Source organism: Drosophila tropicalis, unplaced genomic scaffold (assembly GCF_018151085.1).
Source record: "Drosophila tropicalis isolate 14030-0801.00 unplaced genomic scaffold, ASM1815108v1 contig_393, whole genome shotgun sequence".
NCBI lineage: Eukaryota > Metazoa > Arthropoda > Insecta > Diptera > Drosophilidae > Drosophila > Drosophila tropicalis.
This window is the reverse complement of record NW_027172855.1, coordinates 4,735,809-4,752,865: the sequence shown is the minus strand read 5'-3', so window position 1 is coordinate 4,752,865 and position 17,057 is coordinate 4,735,809. Positions and strand designations below refer to the sequence as shown.

At 35.3% G+C, this 17,057-nt stretch overlaps 2 protein-coding genes across 2 annotated transcripts; one reads left to right on the top strand and one right to left on the bottom strand.

Annotated features, from left to right (window-relative positions):
* Positions 1 to 13,067: 13,067 nt before the first annotated feature.
* Positions 13,068 to 14,157, top strand: LOC137572947 (uncharacterized). Its single transcript, XM_068284802.1, has 2 exons — positions 13,068 to 13,249; positions 13,313 to 14,157. The coding sequence occupies exons 1-2, from the start codon at positions 13,173 to 13,175 to the stop codon at positions 14,046 to 14,048; spliced, it is 813 nt and encodes a 270-aa protein (XP_068140903.1). The 5' UTR covers positions 13,068 to 13,172; the 3' UTR covers positions 14,049 to 14,157.
* A 1,321-nt stretch (positions 14,158 to 15,478) lies between these two features.
* On the bottom strand, positions 15,479 to 16,785 carry Daao2 (D-amino acid oxidase 2). Its single transcript, XM_068284744.1, has 4 exons — positions 16,570 to 16,785; positions 16,299 to 16,508; positions 15,946 to 16,242; positions 15,479 to 15,881 (listed from the first exon to the last, which is right to left on the bottom strand). The coding sequence occupies exons 1-4, from the start codon at positions 16,773 to 16,775 to the stop codon at positions 15,569 to 15,571; spliced, it is 1,026 nt and encodes a 341-aa protein (XP_068140845.1). The 5' UTR covers positions 16,776 to 16,785; the 3' UTR covers positions 15,479 to 15,568.
* Positions 16,786 to 17,057: the final 272 nt, after the last annotated feature.

Below are 17,057 nucleotides of genomic sequence, written 5' to 3'. Positions count from 1 at the left end.
TCTCTAAATATATATTCTTCTGTGCCTGTGGCAGTTACAAAAGGAAATGATAAGGATAGCCTGCTCGTTATCTTGTTCTAAGGACTATAAATATTAGTTTATATGTCTCAAACTTGACAGTGTTGACATAAAGAACTTGTTAGGTGTATCCTCTTTGAAATCAATTCAAATTTTCTAAATTTCAAAGTTTTGACGCTCTTAAAAAGTACCGCCCGGGTTGGTCATACAGTACATACAAAAGTGATAACAGAAATTGTTTATAAAGTTCAAAAAACTACATTTGAAAACCAGTTGACAATAATCTAGCACTATTAACTCAAGAGCCAGAAGGCCGTTTAGAAGCTTGTCAGATTCGGCTAACTTGACCGTTCAAAGTAAGTCTTAAAAATGATTAAAAGTACAAAAGGACCTCGTCTGTTTTTACCAACTAGGGAACAAGTAATATATTGAAGTGCTTCTTAAATTGTCCAGTTTTATATTATTTGTCAAAAAGGATATGGATTTTCTATGACTTAAATGATCTGAGCCACAGTTTATATAAAAAGTAAATAAAAAATGCACGCAAAAAGTCCTCCTCATTTCGTATAAGATCGCTTATCATTAACTACTTTTTAATTGATTTTCTCAGTGTATAATATAAACTCCCCTATCTGAAATGTAATTGTATTTTCCATTTCCTTTCGAGTACTAATAAAATGTTACTTTTCTGTATTGTTTTGCTTGCCAAACGATTTGTTAAAAGATTTCATTTATGGATTTATGTCCACATGCCACTTAACAGGTACCACTGGCAATTTGCCGATAAAAAACAAAACCTACATATTTCACTTGAGGTCCGATAAAAAGCAAAACCAATTGAAGGTAGTTGGAACATTTCAGGTACATTGCGTAAACACTGAATGTTGGAAGTCAGGTGATATAGCTGCAGACCATATTCGTTTGGTTATGGACTCTGTACATAATCAAATCGAAATAAATAACTGTTTCGATTCTAATCGTTCTGTTATCACTATAGCTTAATCGCCTATCGTAAGCTTCCTAACACTTTCGTATGGTTTTTGTTGTTGTTTTTGGGTTTTTTTTATCGTCAATATCTGAATGAAGCAACTAACTCACTCATTTGATGGCGGAACACCAGGGCCAAAGTTCATCAGTCGTCGGAAAGCACACAAAAGACCTTAGTGCTTCCTAATTGCGCACTAAATTGAAAATATGGAAGGCGAAACGGACTGAAGATCGTAAAGAGGCACATGAATGGTGCCGCCAATCAAAAATGGGCGCACATCAAAACTTACTCACTAAATTGCCGAAAAGAAATGAGAACCCATTCATATGTATATGAATGTATTTATTTATCAATTAGAATGGGACGGGGGACAGTCCCAACTTGTTGTCTCTGGGGATTCGTTCTTGGCACCGCCTCTTGTGTCAAAACCGTGTCTGGTGATTTCCACTTTTTAAATGCTGAGAGGGGGGAGCTGGGAGAAGCTCCAACACAAAAGAAGCGAAACAATTTAATTCAACTCATTGAGAATTATGATTAACTGTTTGGGGTTTCAGAAATTGTTCGAAAATTCTTCACGTTTTGGCAGTTCGAATATGAAAAAATATTTTAAAAAAAAATCATAAAAATATTTTTTTTATTCCCAAACTAGAAACGTTTTTCTTAATTTGTTTCGTTTCATTGAATAACATCCAAATATATGGCATATTTCATATTTATAGAATCTTGACTCCTACCCTCGTCCTCTTGCCTCCTTCTCTGTTCCTTCACCCACACCCGCAATGTCATTGAGAAAATAATTTCGTGTTTTTTTGGTTTCACTTGGCGATCAATTTAAATTAAACCGAAGATTTTGTTTTAATTAAAAATCTTCAAATACGCTTAATGACAATTAATTGGTCAGCATTGGCTCATATCGGCTCCGGATCCCTAACCAAGCGGGAACCAAGCGGTCTCGTCGTGGTATTGCAACGTCATCGACATCATCCTCATCATCATCATCATCATCATCATCATCATCATCATCATCATCATCAGAGATCTATAGCCATATGGCCACCAGTCACGCAACCAACATAAAAATTCAACTAAAACTTGCCTGCTTGTTGCATGTTCGAAAAGGCAGATTTTCAAACAGTTTCAATTGAAACAAATCAAATGAACATTTGGGGGCAGACATTGTAGGCGCACCCAATGCCAACGCCTTTTACAGAAGATTCGAAAACAAAAACAAAAGTGTACATAAAATCACTTGATGGTCATCTATCGATCATTTATCTTGAATAGAATAAGTCAAATATATTTATTTTAAATTCAGAAACATTCGCTACATGCAAACCAATAAATACTCCTACAAGGTTTAATATTTTATGCAATACTTTATTAAAAAGTACTTTCCAATAACTTTGTTAATTCCCAAAAAGAGATTGAATTATCCTTACTATTGGATTTGCCAATTAACGTTAATTGTTTCTTGTTTACCTCAACTACAAAGCTTTGAATTTTAATTATAACAATTTATTAAATATTAAAGAGTACATTTTCTTAGCCGTCTCTGTATTATTATGTGTTGGGTATATTCGTCAATAGGCATTAATTATTCAATTCAATAAAATATATCCCTCATAAGGCACGGATTCAGATTCAAAAACATCTATCCAGCCCAATTTGAATCACGTTACATGTTACGTCCTCTAAGAATTCGAAAATATTAAAATTTCCTCTCTTCCTTTATAGAGTCGTTACATTTTTATAAGTATATTTTTTAGACCCGTCGATAATTAAACGAGATTTAATGTATAATTTTAGATCTACTCGATAAAGGGAAACTAAATATTCAATGTAATAACATACATACATATACATAATAACTTTTGGTTAATTTTAAACAAATGTATGAAACTTTAATGAAAACAGACCAAACTTGAATAATAACAAATTTTTTTTCTGCCAATTTTGAATTTTGAGAACGTAACCCCTTATTTTGTCCTGAATCCATATATTTCGCTTAACACAAGGATTTCTAGGCCCGTGTTAAGCGAGGGCCAAGTGTATACCTCATTTGGGCATCCGTTCTACTACTCTACCCCAGGATGATTAGTAATAGACCAAAAACATACTGGAACACAAAATGTGACAAAAATTTTATTTAAAATTGTAGCAGAAGGACCTTACTACAACATCCTCAATTTCTACTTGGACTTTTTTCTAAATCATCTACTATTATGAGCATGGATGGTGTAATAACTCAACATTTAAGCTGTGTAGGAGATATTATTATTACATGTTGTAGCTATCATAGATAATTATCTAAAAACAAATCGTGTTCCTCAACTTATCACATTATTGTAAACAAGTTTTCAATTGGAAGATTTAGATTTTTAATTTAGAAAAATATAATTTAAATTCCAAATTTTGTAATTTCGGTAATCAAGAAATAATTAACATTAATCGGCATATCCAATAGTAAGGGTTATTACACTCGTTTTGGGAATTTAAACAGTTTTGGAAAAATAAATTTTCAATGAGAGTAATGTATAAGATATTAAGCCTTGTAAGAGTTTTAAGTAAACAATTGGGTTGATTGTCCTTATATTAAAAGAACTATAGAATACCTTCAAATAATATTATATATACTTTGAAAGAATTCATTTACTGGTGAATGTTTAATATATTAATATTTTTGATTAAATAGACTATTTAAAAATGTATAACTCCAAAAGTGATGCTAAAGAAAATTAATAAGAATTGGTGTCTACAATAACCTGAAGTCGAGGAACTCGGCAGTGATATTTATAAGTTCCTTATTGTAGGCAGAAATCCAATTCGGAGGTTCACTCGAAACTGATGTAACTTTTCGAAACTTCTACAAGAAAATTGAACTATTTTTCAAGGCAAAACAAAGCAAATAAAGTTTGAATGTAAATAGAATTTGTCTCTACTATGGCATTTCCCATTTTCCTTAATAACAATACCTGCACCTTTTATTCCAACATGCTAGCTAGTCGTATGCATAAGGTATCACAGATAATGCCAACCCAGTCGAACTTTACGATTTTGATGGTAATTATTCATGGGCCACAGTATCAAAAGTAACACGAAAACAAACTCTGCTAACTCAATTCGAAAAACCAAGACAAACAAACAAATAAACAAAGTCCATGGAATCCTGTTTGCATATACTGTGACGCTCGAGTGGTCAGCACTTAAGGACATCCTATGCCTGATGTCCACGTGTGGGTACGTGTGTGTGTGTGTGTGTGTGTGTGGAAACCATTACTTAATTATGATAACAACATAGCCAGGGGCTTTTTGGCCAAATAGGGAAATAGAAAAAGGGTTGAGAGAGACAGAGAGTGTTGTAGATACATTGGTATACTAAAAATTGCGCCACTCCCAGGATTCAGAGCACAACACACGCCGCTAATAAAATAATAAATATCCTGCTTGCCTTTCCGACTAGCTGAATGGCTGGCTGACCGACTGACTGACGGTTCACCCCCGCAACAAAAATTGTCGAAATGGAAACAATTTCATCAACATAAAGCAACGAACGGGTTGAAGGTATGCCGCGTCGGCAAATTGCCATATTTTATGCTCCAGTCGGTTCAGTCTTTGTCAATTGAAATGCAATTTTCATAAAGCACACACGTGTGTCCTCACAAAAATGTATTTGTCCCCCTCCAACAACCGCCAACTCCTGTTCATCCGCCTCCCGTTCTAGCTTACCTACACGCCCAGCATCATCATCATCATCATCATCATCATCATCGTCCTCTGCTAAAAGTCAACACCGTGTGACTATTTGTATTGATATCTGTTGGGCTTCATCCGGCTCCAAGCTGACTTGCTTGTTGGCTTGTTCGATGCCAATGTATAGTCGCCCCCCGAGGAGCACTTGGAAAATGCGACCAAAGCACGTTTTGCGAAAAACTCTAATGACAGGCAAATAAATTTCGAAGAAAATATATTTCGAAAAATTGATCTGACGTGTCACGCGAGACTGTCCCCAGCCCCCACCATCACCAAGTCAGCCCACATGCGCTCTGCATCAGAAAGGAGGAGCACATAAAAAGGAGCAGGACACGGACCATGGTTAGAGTACACATGTAAATGCTCAGCTATTCCGTATTAATAAATAAACATGAAAAATGTGAAACTGAAATGCATTTGTTTTTAGCAAGTATAGAAATAATTTACATGATTTTGAAATATTTTTAGAACACACAAATTACATTTTTTTTCTAAATTTAAGTTAACTGGAATGTTTGTATGAATCGCAGTCCTCTAAATCAATTTTAGCTTCCACATGAATTGAGTATAAGTATATGAACTTAAAAAATTGTGTTCCTACAACAATATAGAAATCCATTCTTCATCTCGAGAGTTATAGGAGCATAATATTTATCTATAAGCTGAATCTTAGAAAACATATCCCACTTTTAAATTTAGTTAAATATTTTTTCCCTTCCAGTCATACTTTTATATTCACCCTCAATTTCAAAACAAATTCCACAAATTACACTAAAACGGTTTTATTTTTACTAAAACTTAAAAGTCAAACCGAAAAACAATATGAGAACTTTATGAAAATGATTCAAAATGGTAATCTGTCCTTGGATATGTAATACAAATCATAGAACTGTTATGATTATTCAAACGATTAATCAATAATGTCGAGTATCGGATCATTTAGTTATAAACAAATCAAATGAGACAGGTAAGACTACTACAATTAATAGAATATATTTAAATATTTAGACCAAGTTAAAAATCATTACGAATTATGATTAAATGATGGTTGTTTTGACCGTCTCTTAGGCCTAAACTCCAAATTATCTGAGCCTGAATACAAGAGAGAGCATGGTTTGCGTTTTAGGAGTATAAATTTGCTTCACTTCGTTATAATTTAAGCAATAGTGAAATTAATAAATCAAATAAAAAATTCTAAATTCCTGTTCATAATTATAGTAATGTTTACAAAGGAGTCAAAAAAAAAAAACTGTTTAATTTAATTCAAATGTGATTTTTTTAGTTCTTCTTAGTGAATAATGTCTAGTATTTTTTTGTATAGCCTTTTTTTTTAAATATCGCATCGGCGGATTATTCAATCGATGAGGTCCTGACAACGCTTCAAGGTGATTTGCGACCCTGTTTCCTAAACTATTGCCAAAGCTCTTCTTTTTTGGATGGATTTCATGTTGCCACAACCCACTTAACGTCTCACTATAAGTCCTCGATCAAATTAAGATCTGAGGACTGAGGTGGCCATAACATAAAATCGATCTTTTTGGATGCAAACCAATCTTTAGCAAGCTTTTTACTATGTTTCGGATCGTTATCCTGTTGAAATGTCATGGCACATGGTACCATTGTATTTCGTAATATATCTACATAAACGTCTATCCATAATTGCGTTCATCACATATGTAGGTCCAACGGAGTTGTAAGAAAAGCATGCAAGTATCTGTATGCTTATGACACGATGCATATTGATTTGCTGCTGAAAACAAGATTAAGAAAGCAGAAATAGCCCAAGATTCCATTTGTCAGGCTAAATCAAAGTGTGTTTAATATAGGTACTTTATATAAATTTCAGACTCGAAAAGTTGTATACTTGAAGTAAACAGTCTACTTGAAAATATAATTATTTAGAATTGAAACAAATTATCTTTTTATAAAGAGTTATTAAAGTCTAAAGATGGGTTTTGCTGAATGTGCTAATTTTCTGTTCTTATAATAGAACATTTTGTATGGCACACGCAAACTTTGCTCAAGTTTCACGGCAAACCAGCAACCACATCGCGTTTGTTTGCGGTTTAGCGCTAAGGAATAAGCATTTTATTACCCATCTGATGGAATATTTTATTGTTTACCGAAAGAAGCGCAAAAGCCGCAGTTGAGTGTGAATGTCAAATGTGAGCCATCTTCTCCTGCTGATGCTGCTGTTGCACAAAAAAAAAAAAAAAAAAAAGCAAAAATTGATGCCAAAACAGGATACAAAATAACAGGTAGCTCAGGCAGGCAGGCAGGTAGACAATTTCTTTTGGCCAGAGTTGCCCCCATGGGTATTCCAGAGCGACATAATGAATTACCTTTATTGACAACTTAATGTTTATAGGTGGATGCTGATGCTTTGCTGCGGATATAGATGGCGGTGGCGAATGTGGATACGGAAGCCCGAATTGCTATTGAATATGTTGTCAGGTTAAGCGCAGTTAATGGCAAGTGGATAGGCTGTTGATGGCACTCTGTCCCAAAACAATTTCAATCGACTTCTGGAATAATTTAGTACACGGAGGCAAAAGACGAGATGAGATGCGCGCAGCGGCAAAGCCATCGCCTTCGATGCTAGTCAACTCGATCTGGATAAATTATTAATGAAGGAACACCAGGATGGCAATCAATTGGCGTTGACATCGTCCTGGTTTGTCCTGGCACGCATAGTCGTTAGGCACACGATAAGCATACGTATAATGTTCTGGTGGAACTTTCTTTTCCCGACGATTTGATTAATTGAAAATGAGTTTCTAATTAGCAGCTAAGTACTCTTAATTCATGTAACATTTCTTTTCACCCTTATGAACAATTCTTGATACAAAACAAACAAAAAAAAAGGGCTGGGCACCCATGAACCTCAACTCCTCCCGTCTCTAGAGAAAATTTCCATTTAAAAATAACTAGAAGACGCCATTGGGAGCCATTGGAAGCCATTGAAGCAGAAAAAGGAGAAAACTCGACGTATCTCAACTTTTGAAAGTTGAATTTTTGTGAAAGAAAATTACAAAACGATAGCTTTGGGCACTTTCGTAGCCAAGGAGTTGGCGTCTTGACGGAGTTTACATCAAAGTGCTTTCTGCCCTGCCCAGCTCTGCCCTCAAATGGTTGAGTGGGTTATTGTAGCGTCTTTGTAGGCGGAGTTTAAACATTTAACTGACAATAAAAACAGAGCAAGAAATGTTAAAACAAGAAAGGTTTAATTCGAAATTCTCATCCCATTTGTAGATATTTCAAAAATTGCTTAAAGTCAAAATAAACTTTCCTCGCTTCAGAAAAGTAACAACTTCATTTCGTTTTGAGGAGTATCTCAACGAAGTATACTTTTTTTAAATAGATTTTCTAGGAAAGATATATTGAAAACTTAAGAACTTTCATACACACCCATCTTATCTGAAATACCGTCAAACTAGGCGAAAGCGGATATCCCATTTGGAGGATTCCATGGAACTTCCTCAATCGTCGGATTATGTCTTTTCTTATAGAATAGTATAAATAATGTTGTGATTCTCAACTAGTTTTAACTGAAACGATAATCAAGGTAACTTTGGAAGGAAATATCCTACGTAGAAAAGTATTTCAAAAACTTTTCTGTACTTTGATTGACATATATTTTGCATAAAGTAGACTTGGCTACATGGCTTTATCTTCTCAGGATGATGAAGAATATATATATATAAGAAACGTCCTCTTCACTGGGCTACAAATATTTGAATCACTTTATAATCTCCTTTTAAAAGGTTACAATTTTAGAGTGGCGGAGCTTGCTGATGAGAGAACTTAAAAATTCATTGGGTTCTAAACGAAAACCAAGTCACTTACAACGTTTTTTGTTGTGACAAGTTTTAAGGAGCGCTTTCTCATGCTTGAAAAAAGGATATTTTCAACTTCATTAGCTTGTGACATCTGCAGAACCGTTCTAAACAGTTAGTATCAATGATTACATGTTAATATTCTAGTTAGTGTTTCGAATGCATGGGAATCGCATTAAATTAATTAACCAAAACCCTTTACCATTGCGTGTTCAACGGTTACGCTTTGTGGCTCTGCGTTGACGGTGTGCAGTGTGGACAAAACATTTTGCATACTTTTAGGTAACGCACCGCGGGACATGAATATGAAAATGAATCCTTTTCCAGGGTGTGGCATTCAATGTCTTGACATGCCGCTTCTGGGGCGTGGTCGCAGGTCGCCAAACAGCAAACAGCAACCAGCTTCAGCGAAAGAGCCCGAGTGACTAGAACCGGGTCTGGGCCCATGGCAAATGCGCCAAATCACGTTCCGTCAACAAATATTGAGGTATTCTGCTTTACGCGCGTGTCCATGTCCATGTGCTTGGCTTCACGCACAAATTAGCATGTCCACTCATAATTGTCCTTTCGTGAAGATGACCCGCTGAGATAACCGTCCATAGTTGTTGTAACTGATTTCCACTAACTCGTCTCGCTTTTTCAGTCTCTTTTTTTTTCCACCCATTTGGCATTTGATTTGCCATTAGATTTTTATTTCAAAATCGCGTGCAACTAATGAGTCAAGTTTTTTTTTGGTTTTGTTTTGTTTGTCTATTTATAAGAAAGAGTTTTACCTATAACTATTGATTCTTTTCGCTTTGCTTTAACTTGAGTTTTGAGTGGACTTGTGTTGGCCATAATCCTTTGGCACTTAAACAAATTAAAGCAGACATAAACGCAATTATTCAACAAAATGCAAATATAAATGCGGAAAAAATGATATTTAATTATGGCCAGGGCCCTTATGCTAGACATTTCACGACTACAGAAACTTTCCACCATTTTGAATAAATTTGCATATCACTTGAGTAACAATGTTGAGATGGCGGGGGAGAAAATAAAAAATGGAATACAACAATAATAAAAGGCAATTGAAAACTTTTGCATAAGTCGCAACAAGAGCTAAGTGAGTTTAAGCTGAAGCGGAAGTTTATTTAACCAAGGACTCCTTACGAGTTTCGGGCTGAAGAAGAGCAACACGGAAAAAGGAAAATGGAAAAGCAAATGGTAGGCGCTTCACACCCAACTTCCTCTTGACGGCAAGCAAATTGAAGTTTAATTTTGTTTTTTACAAGTACAATTATGACATTTGAAATGGGTATTCGGGGAACAGTGTTGTGGGAATCCAAAGAAAAGAAAAAATGTCTAAAAAACCTAAAACCAAATTTGAAGATGGAGCAAATTTCTCTCTCTCTCTCTCTCTCTCGCTCGTTCCTCTTTATTTAAAGATCTAAAAGATATAATAAGGGTTCAGTTTTTTACCTTTGCCTTTTTTCAAGAATTTCTGCAGTTAAACAGTTTGAAATGGTGACCCCGACGTTCTATGACCCTTGAGTTAATCATCTGCAATATGTTTTGCCAGCTGTCTATCTAGTTAAAAACTTACACAACTTTCAGCGCGGATTAACCGCCATTTAAACGCAAATAAACAAACAATTTCATTCAACTACATTTTCGGCATCGCATTCATCTCAAAAGGATATAACAAGGACATTGCATGAACGAGTAAAAGAGAGATTACCAAAAGCCTTTCAACAACTCAGTTGTTTTGAATTACTTTGTTGAACCCTTTGTTTATTTGCTTTGCCATGCGACACACGCACACACAGATGATGACGATGCCAATGACGATGATGTGCAATCATACACCTAACTGCTAGGGGGCAGGCAAGTGCATCCTCTCCATCACTTACTCCATTCTTTTTAACAACCATTCTCAATGGCCATTACAATCAAGAAACAGTGCGCGTTTTTGCATTTCATTTTGTTTTGTATTTGCGCATTTTCGATTTTAAATAAAAACCCCTTGGAGCTAAATGTCGCCCGTATGCAAGTCACGAGGACCACGACCAGCTACAGTTACAGCAAAAGCTCCAATTCCAACCCCCTCAAACTCAATCTTCTCAGGGAATGCGCAGGTGTCGCTGAAAAACAGCCAACGACCGTTAAACGATTTTCAAATGAATTGAAATTCGCGATTGTTGCCCTTTTTTTTTTTTTTGTTGGTTGTGGAATGGTTCATAAACGGGCAATGGAAACGGCGTAAGGATATTTCACTGTGTGTGTGTGTGTGTGTGGGTGGGTGGTAGTGAGTGTAAATGTGCGTGAGCATGTAAACAATTTGGCGGATTAAATGAGTCCCAAATGAGACGTTTTTATGCTTCGGTCACAGTTTATGCAATGTCATAAAGTCCAAAGAGTTTATTTTCATGCTAATCCTATATATACACACCATAATTTGTAAATATTGTAAACTTGGTCGATTTTCAACATTTCTCATATTGGCTAATAAAAAGTATTGAACAGAAAAACTCAAAAAGTATTTTAAATTTTATTTTAACTCTACGGAAAGACATAAATAAAATAACGATACCTCTTTCTAACAGATTTGAATAGAATCTAACGGTATTTAGCTATCTAGAAGTTATGATTTAATATTTATAATAGAAGTCTACAACATCTCAAATCAAAATTTCATTAGAAGTTTTGAATTCATACTATAAATGCAAAATATTCCACAAGTCAACAAAATCGAACTTTTTCCAGCGGGAAAGACCGAATGTCCTTTTAAGATAATCTGACTGTAGATGTGAATAATAATAATATCTCAGAAATTAGAGTCAATCCAAAAAAAACTGAGTTTCTATTTGGAGTTAGTGACTGCTTTATCTAATAGAATTTTAGGTTATAAAAATGTTATCGAATTATCAAAAATATTGACTTTTTGTTTGTTTATCTGAAATTCTTTAGTCAATCCCTTTTTATACCCTTCCAAAGCTTTAGAAAAACGGTCAGATGTTTCTAACGCAAAGAAGGAGACGTTTCCGACCCCATTGAGTATATATTCTTGATCAGCATGAGCACGATTAGTCGATATTACTTAGCCAATTTAAAAGCTATTAGAATAAATCTTGATATTTAAGCCATTTATAGCCTGGGTGAGATAAAGTATGAAAATCGGACCAATATATCATTAAATGCTATTTAAAAAATATTTAAAGGAGTGGGAGTATCTGTACCAAATTTACTGAATGAAATAGTTTGATTCCATATAAAACATGTAATCCCAAAATTTCAATAAGATCGGATTAATAGTCAATTTACATTGGCTCTAGAAAAACTCTAAGAGCCAATATAATTTTCATAAGTTGTCCTCATCCTCTAATTAGTATATATTAAAGTTGTCGAACTATTAAGTTTCAAAAAATAAAGAAGAACTATGGGGCAAGAATTTCTTCTTTTAATAATTTTTATTAAGAGGAAATCATTTGAAAGGACTGATAGGATTTACTATAGAGTCGTGGTGTGGAGATTGAAAGGACTCAACCGACTTATTTCTACTGAATACAATTTATTTATAATTTTAGTCTATACATTTGTAATTTTATTCCTATTTGCTTCACCCTTGTATTTACTTCCTTTAGTGCAAAAATTCTCTTGACTTTTTCAAGAATCCCTTGACGGTCCGTCAAACCGAACGCCTTTAAAACACGCCGCCTTTCTTTCGACTTAGCCAAAAAGGAGATGTCAAAGAATTGAATTACGAGTATTTCGTTAACAATATTGAATTGAATCAATACCGACACCGTTACCAACACCATGCAATACGTGTCTCGAATAGATTTTCCAGGGACTCACTGCCCTCTTCCCACCAAAAATCCATTAGAACTGTCGCTTGTATTTAAATATCATGTGAAACATTTAAAAATGTGCTCCATGGGTGGGGGAGGAGCAAGAGCCCCTTGACTTTATGGGCATACATACCAAATTACTTGAGGCCAAATTCAGTTATCGAAAAATGTCAGAAAGCAATTGGTTGTTGCTTCTTTTTCTTGTAAATGACACTCGAAGTGCTTTGAATTTTAAAATCTGCCCACCATTATGTTGGCCAGGACACACCAACTAAGGTGTGTGAATCCTGCGAGTGTGTGTGTATGCGTAGAAACGTGTTTCAATTTTCGAATTTTTATGCGTAGTCTTTGGGGTGGATTCCTTTCCTTCAATGGCTGGGTGGTGGGTGCGAATATTATTTACATACCCCTCGACCCGTTGTTGCATTTCATTCAAATTGAGACATTAGACAAATGAAATTTACACCTATTTCACTTGATTGTTATCGCTTGTATATGCATTTAATTAGAATATTATGTGAATGGGAAATTATATCATTTGCATTTTGTAGGGCAAATAAACATTTATTGGTATTGGTGTCGGGAGAGAGGAAGTCATTCCAGAATATACATATATACAGATATATCTAAAAAGCATGCTGAGTATCAAATGTACACAAAAATTCACGAAAAAAAACACTCACAATAATTAATATAATTTAATTGGTAAAATTTAAAGCAAAATTCTAAGTAGTTGCTAAATTTGAAGTGATGGAATTAAAAACATTAAAGTATACCATTAAATGGGATGTCTATGAGGGACAGCCCATTACTGATATAATTGATAAGTAAGTATAATTGTGGATATGATGGAAAGACAAATTAAAAGTCAAACCTTGAATCTACTTTAGAAATTTCGACAGGGTCATTGAGTTCATGTGGGAGAATTGCTTTATGAAGAGTCTAGTATACGAGGGTTTGGGCTTATATGAGCAGGAGGACATGAAACAGATCTATTCAAATTATGTACGACACATTTTACGGAATGAATGTTCCGTAATGATGCTCAGTGAAGATGAGACCGAAATTATAGCTGTTGCTCTTCTCGAATGGATGACAGACGAGTGGCACTCTTGGGTATTTTTACCATCTTCTATACCCAAATGTCTGTTCCAGCAATTGATTATTATGAAAAAAGAATTAATCGACTCTTCGAAAATGAAACTTGGCATCAGCTCCTATGATGCCCTGCATATCCATGAGGTGGCCTTTCCCGATGAACACTATTTCGATGAGGATTTCCTGATCTGCCTGTTCGATGTCTTCGGCACAGTGGCCCAGCACATGCATTTGCCACGAGTTTGCTTCGTTGCCATTAGCTCCTTGGAACAGGAAGCGGCAGGCTTAGCTGAATATGATGAGATCGGTCGAACCATATATTCAATCTATAAGGTGGGCAATGTACGTCCATTTGATATTTTGCGTGAACTCGATGAGATGTATGCACTGCTCTTTGAATTGCGGGTGGCGCCGTTAACATATTACGAGGATATGCCAGGATTTGAGTCATTCCACGAAGCTCTTAGAGCAAAGGAAGCCAAAGATGCTAGGGATCGTGAAATTAAGGAAGAAGTTGATTATATTTGAAAGTACTAAAATCTATTTTAATAAATTCACAAGGGATACGTTTCGGATACCAGAACATTTGATTCAGCTCATTTTGGAGAATTATTAAAGATGCCTAAAAGTATGCAAATGTGTCATTGTCTATTTATTTATCAATAATTGCTACCAAAACTAGCATTACATGTACATGGCTATTAAGCCTTAAGCTATATCAGGTTTAGAAAATCAGCCACTTTGGAACGGTTCCATGTTTAAAAATTGTAGTCTTTAGCTAATGCAATTAATTAAATTAATTTACTGACTTAATTAGGATTTACTTTGTTTTTTTTATTTGAGGCAAACTTTAAACGCGTTTTCTTGAAATCACTTTTCTTTTAACTGGTGGTTTGAAGTGCATTATTCTGTGATTTATTTTAGAATTTAGGCAAAAATAAGCTTAAAGACAGATTTTAACTCTAAAGGTTGACAAACATAGTGTTCATTCTGCTTAAATCGAACGTACATCAGCAATTAATATTAACTTTACATCCTATTTAGCCGTAGTTATGATTCTTCGAACTGGTTTCCATATCTAAGTTTAGCCTAATTTGCAAGTTCCTCTACTAATCGGCATGGTTACCATACTATTAATAATCAGGGAGAAAAATAATATTTTACAGAGTTTGGCAGTCAAAATTGGCTAAAATTATTACTCAACTTATCGTTTTTGCTGTAGCAACATCAGGCCTTTTCAATCTTTCTCTTAAATGTTTGCCATAGACTGCACTTTAAAGCCTTGAATTAACGCAATTTGGCCGATTCTCTTTTTATTTTGTTATTTAAGCTGAATTTCAGGTAAACAATTCTGTCCCACTGAATGTGTGGGTTGAAATGAAAAAGCAATGAAACTGAAGAAAACTATTATTTAAGTTAAATCTTTAAAAAAAAAAGTAAATATAAATTTAGCCTAAAAGTATGCAAAAAGGCCTAACACTATAGTTTTAAAGAAATCAAAATTTTATTTAAGCCATACCGATGTATTTGAGAAATTTCAGATCTCTAGCACTAAAATTATAGTTTATGCCAAAAAACGAAATCTGTCCCGTTGAGGGATGGTCATTTATCTAGGGAAAAAAACCAATACAAAACCAATCAGTTTCAAGTGATTATAATTAAACAAGCGAAATTGAGTACTGATGTATTAAATTAAAAGAGATAAGAAAGCTCATTTATTTTAACGGTTAAAAAAGCTCTCTTTAATTACAATTCGAAATAAGCAAATAATAGTTTGTTTATAAAAACCAATTTTTAGTCGTATCCTTGAGACCGAAACATTTTAGTAGCAAACATTTTTAACCTTTTTATCCATTTGAAATCTGCATGTTTCTTTCATTGCCATGTTTGTATGGTCTAAAACATTTGGCCCAAACGTTTCGTTGCTAACCAATAGAGATAAAGATAAGGCAAGGTGATAAGGTAAATTTATAAACATTTATTCTCACATATTCACAGATATTTTTTTCCTGATTGCACTGATTAAGTGCAATTACTGAAAGCGATCTTTACAGTTTTGATACGCTTTTGGATTGTAGCAGAAGTTGCAAAACATCGTCGGCACAGCCCCAGCAGAGAGTGACTCCACTGCCACCATGACCATAGTTGTGAATGACCACCTTTCCGCCTCGCTTTTCCGCTTCCAGACGAAGCTCTCCCCGTCCTGGTCGTAGGCCAACCCAATCTTTTAGGTGCTGAGCATATTCAATGCCGGGAACAAATCTACGACAACCTTCTAAAATAAATGATTTATCCGAAGGAGAGACATTCACGTTATAGTCCTTCACTTGATGAGTGCCACCGAGGACCACCGTTTCACAGCTGTTGATTCAAATCACTTGAGAACGTCTAGAATTGTCAAACATATACAGGCCTTTCAACTCACTTTGGTATGATGTAGTTACCATCATCACTCTCATCCAATATGGCCGTATATATCCAATTGGCTTTAATGCGTGACACTTGTCCTCTTACTGCATACATCTGCTGGTCATCTAGTAATTCTCGAGAACCCAAACCAGTGCAGTTTACAATGACATCATACGGCGACGAGAGAATAAAATTATCCAGATCTGTGACTTTTTGTCTAACGATTTTTCCACCATTTCGTAGAAAACGCTTCATTAGGAAGGGCAACAACTTGACCGGCTCTGAAGTGTAGGTGACAAAAGATAGTCCCGATCTGTAAAATAATTATGTCAAAGATTCGTATATGCAAATCTGCTTTTAAAAACTCACGTAAACTTCACAGTCCTTCCTTCATTGTAACGCTGCAGCTGCTTAGGTGTCAAATCGTTTGATCCATAGACAATGTCACGCCAAAAGTCTCCCACACTCGATTCGGTTGTGCTGAGACGAACACACGGTATAAGGCATACACCAGCCTCGCCGGCATCTTCACTCAGCCAAATCTTCTCCAGAAAATCGTGCATACTTTTTGACCATTTGCTTAAGTAACAAAATTCAATTAGAAATATCGATATATTGCATTTATTTCTTGTGGTCTTACTAGACTTTAGCCTCGTCGGTGCCGCCCAGCAAATATGGTCCCCAGAGCCCAGCCGATCCATCTCCAGTCGTATTAGGTGTAAACTCATCCGAATGAATGGTAACCTGTATTGGAGTGTTTGGCTCATTGAATCGATAATGCTCTAGAATTTTAATGGCACTTGACACCCCATTGACACCCGCTCCAATAATCGCTATATTCGGCATGACTGTAGCGTTCAAATTAAAAGCACATACTAAACTAACAGCTGGTTCAGACCCATCTCTGGCCTGTTATCAAATATGTATAAATTGCCATGCAAACCCACAACAAGTTCAATGAATTGATAAGAAAAGCTTTGTTGAAGAGAGAATATAAAGGCATATTTTTATTAGGTTCTGAGTGAAGATTAAGTTTATTTAGCTTAGAGTATTAAAACACTGCAAGAAGGGTCTATAAATTTTGGTCAGAAGTGTCCGGGCGTCATGCAAACGAATCATCCCAATAAA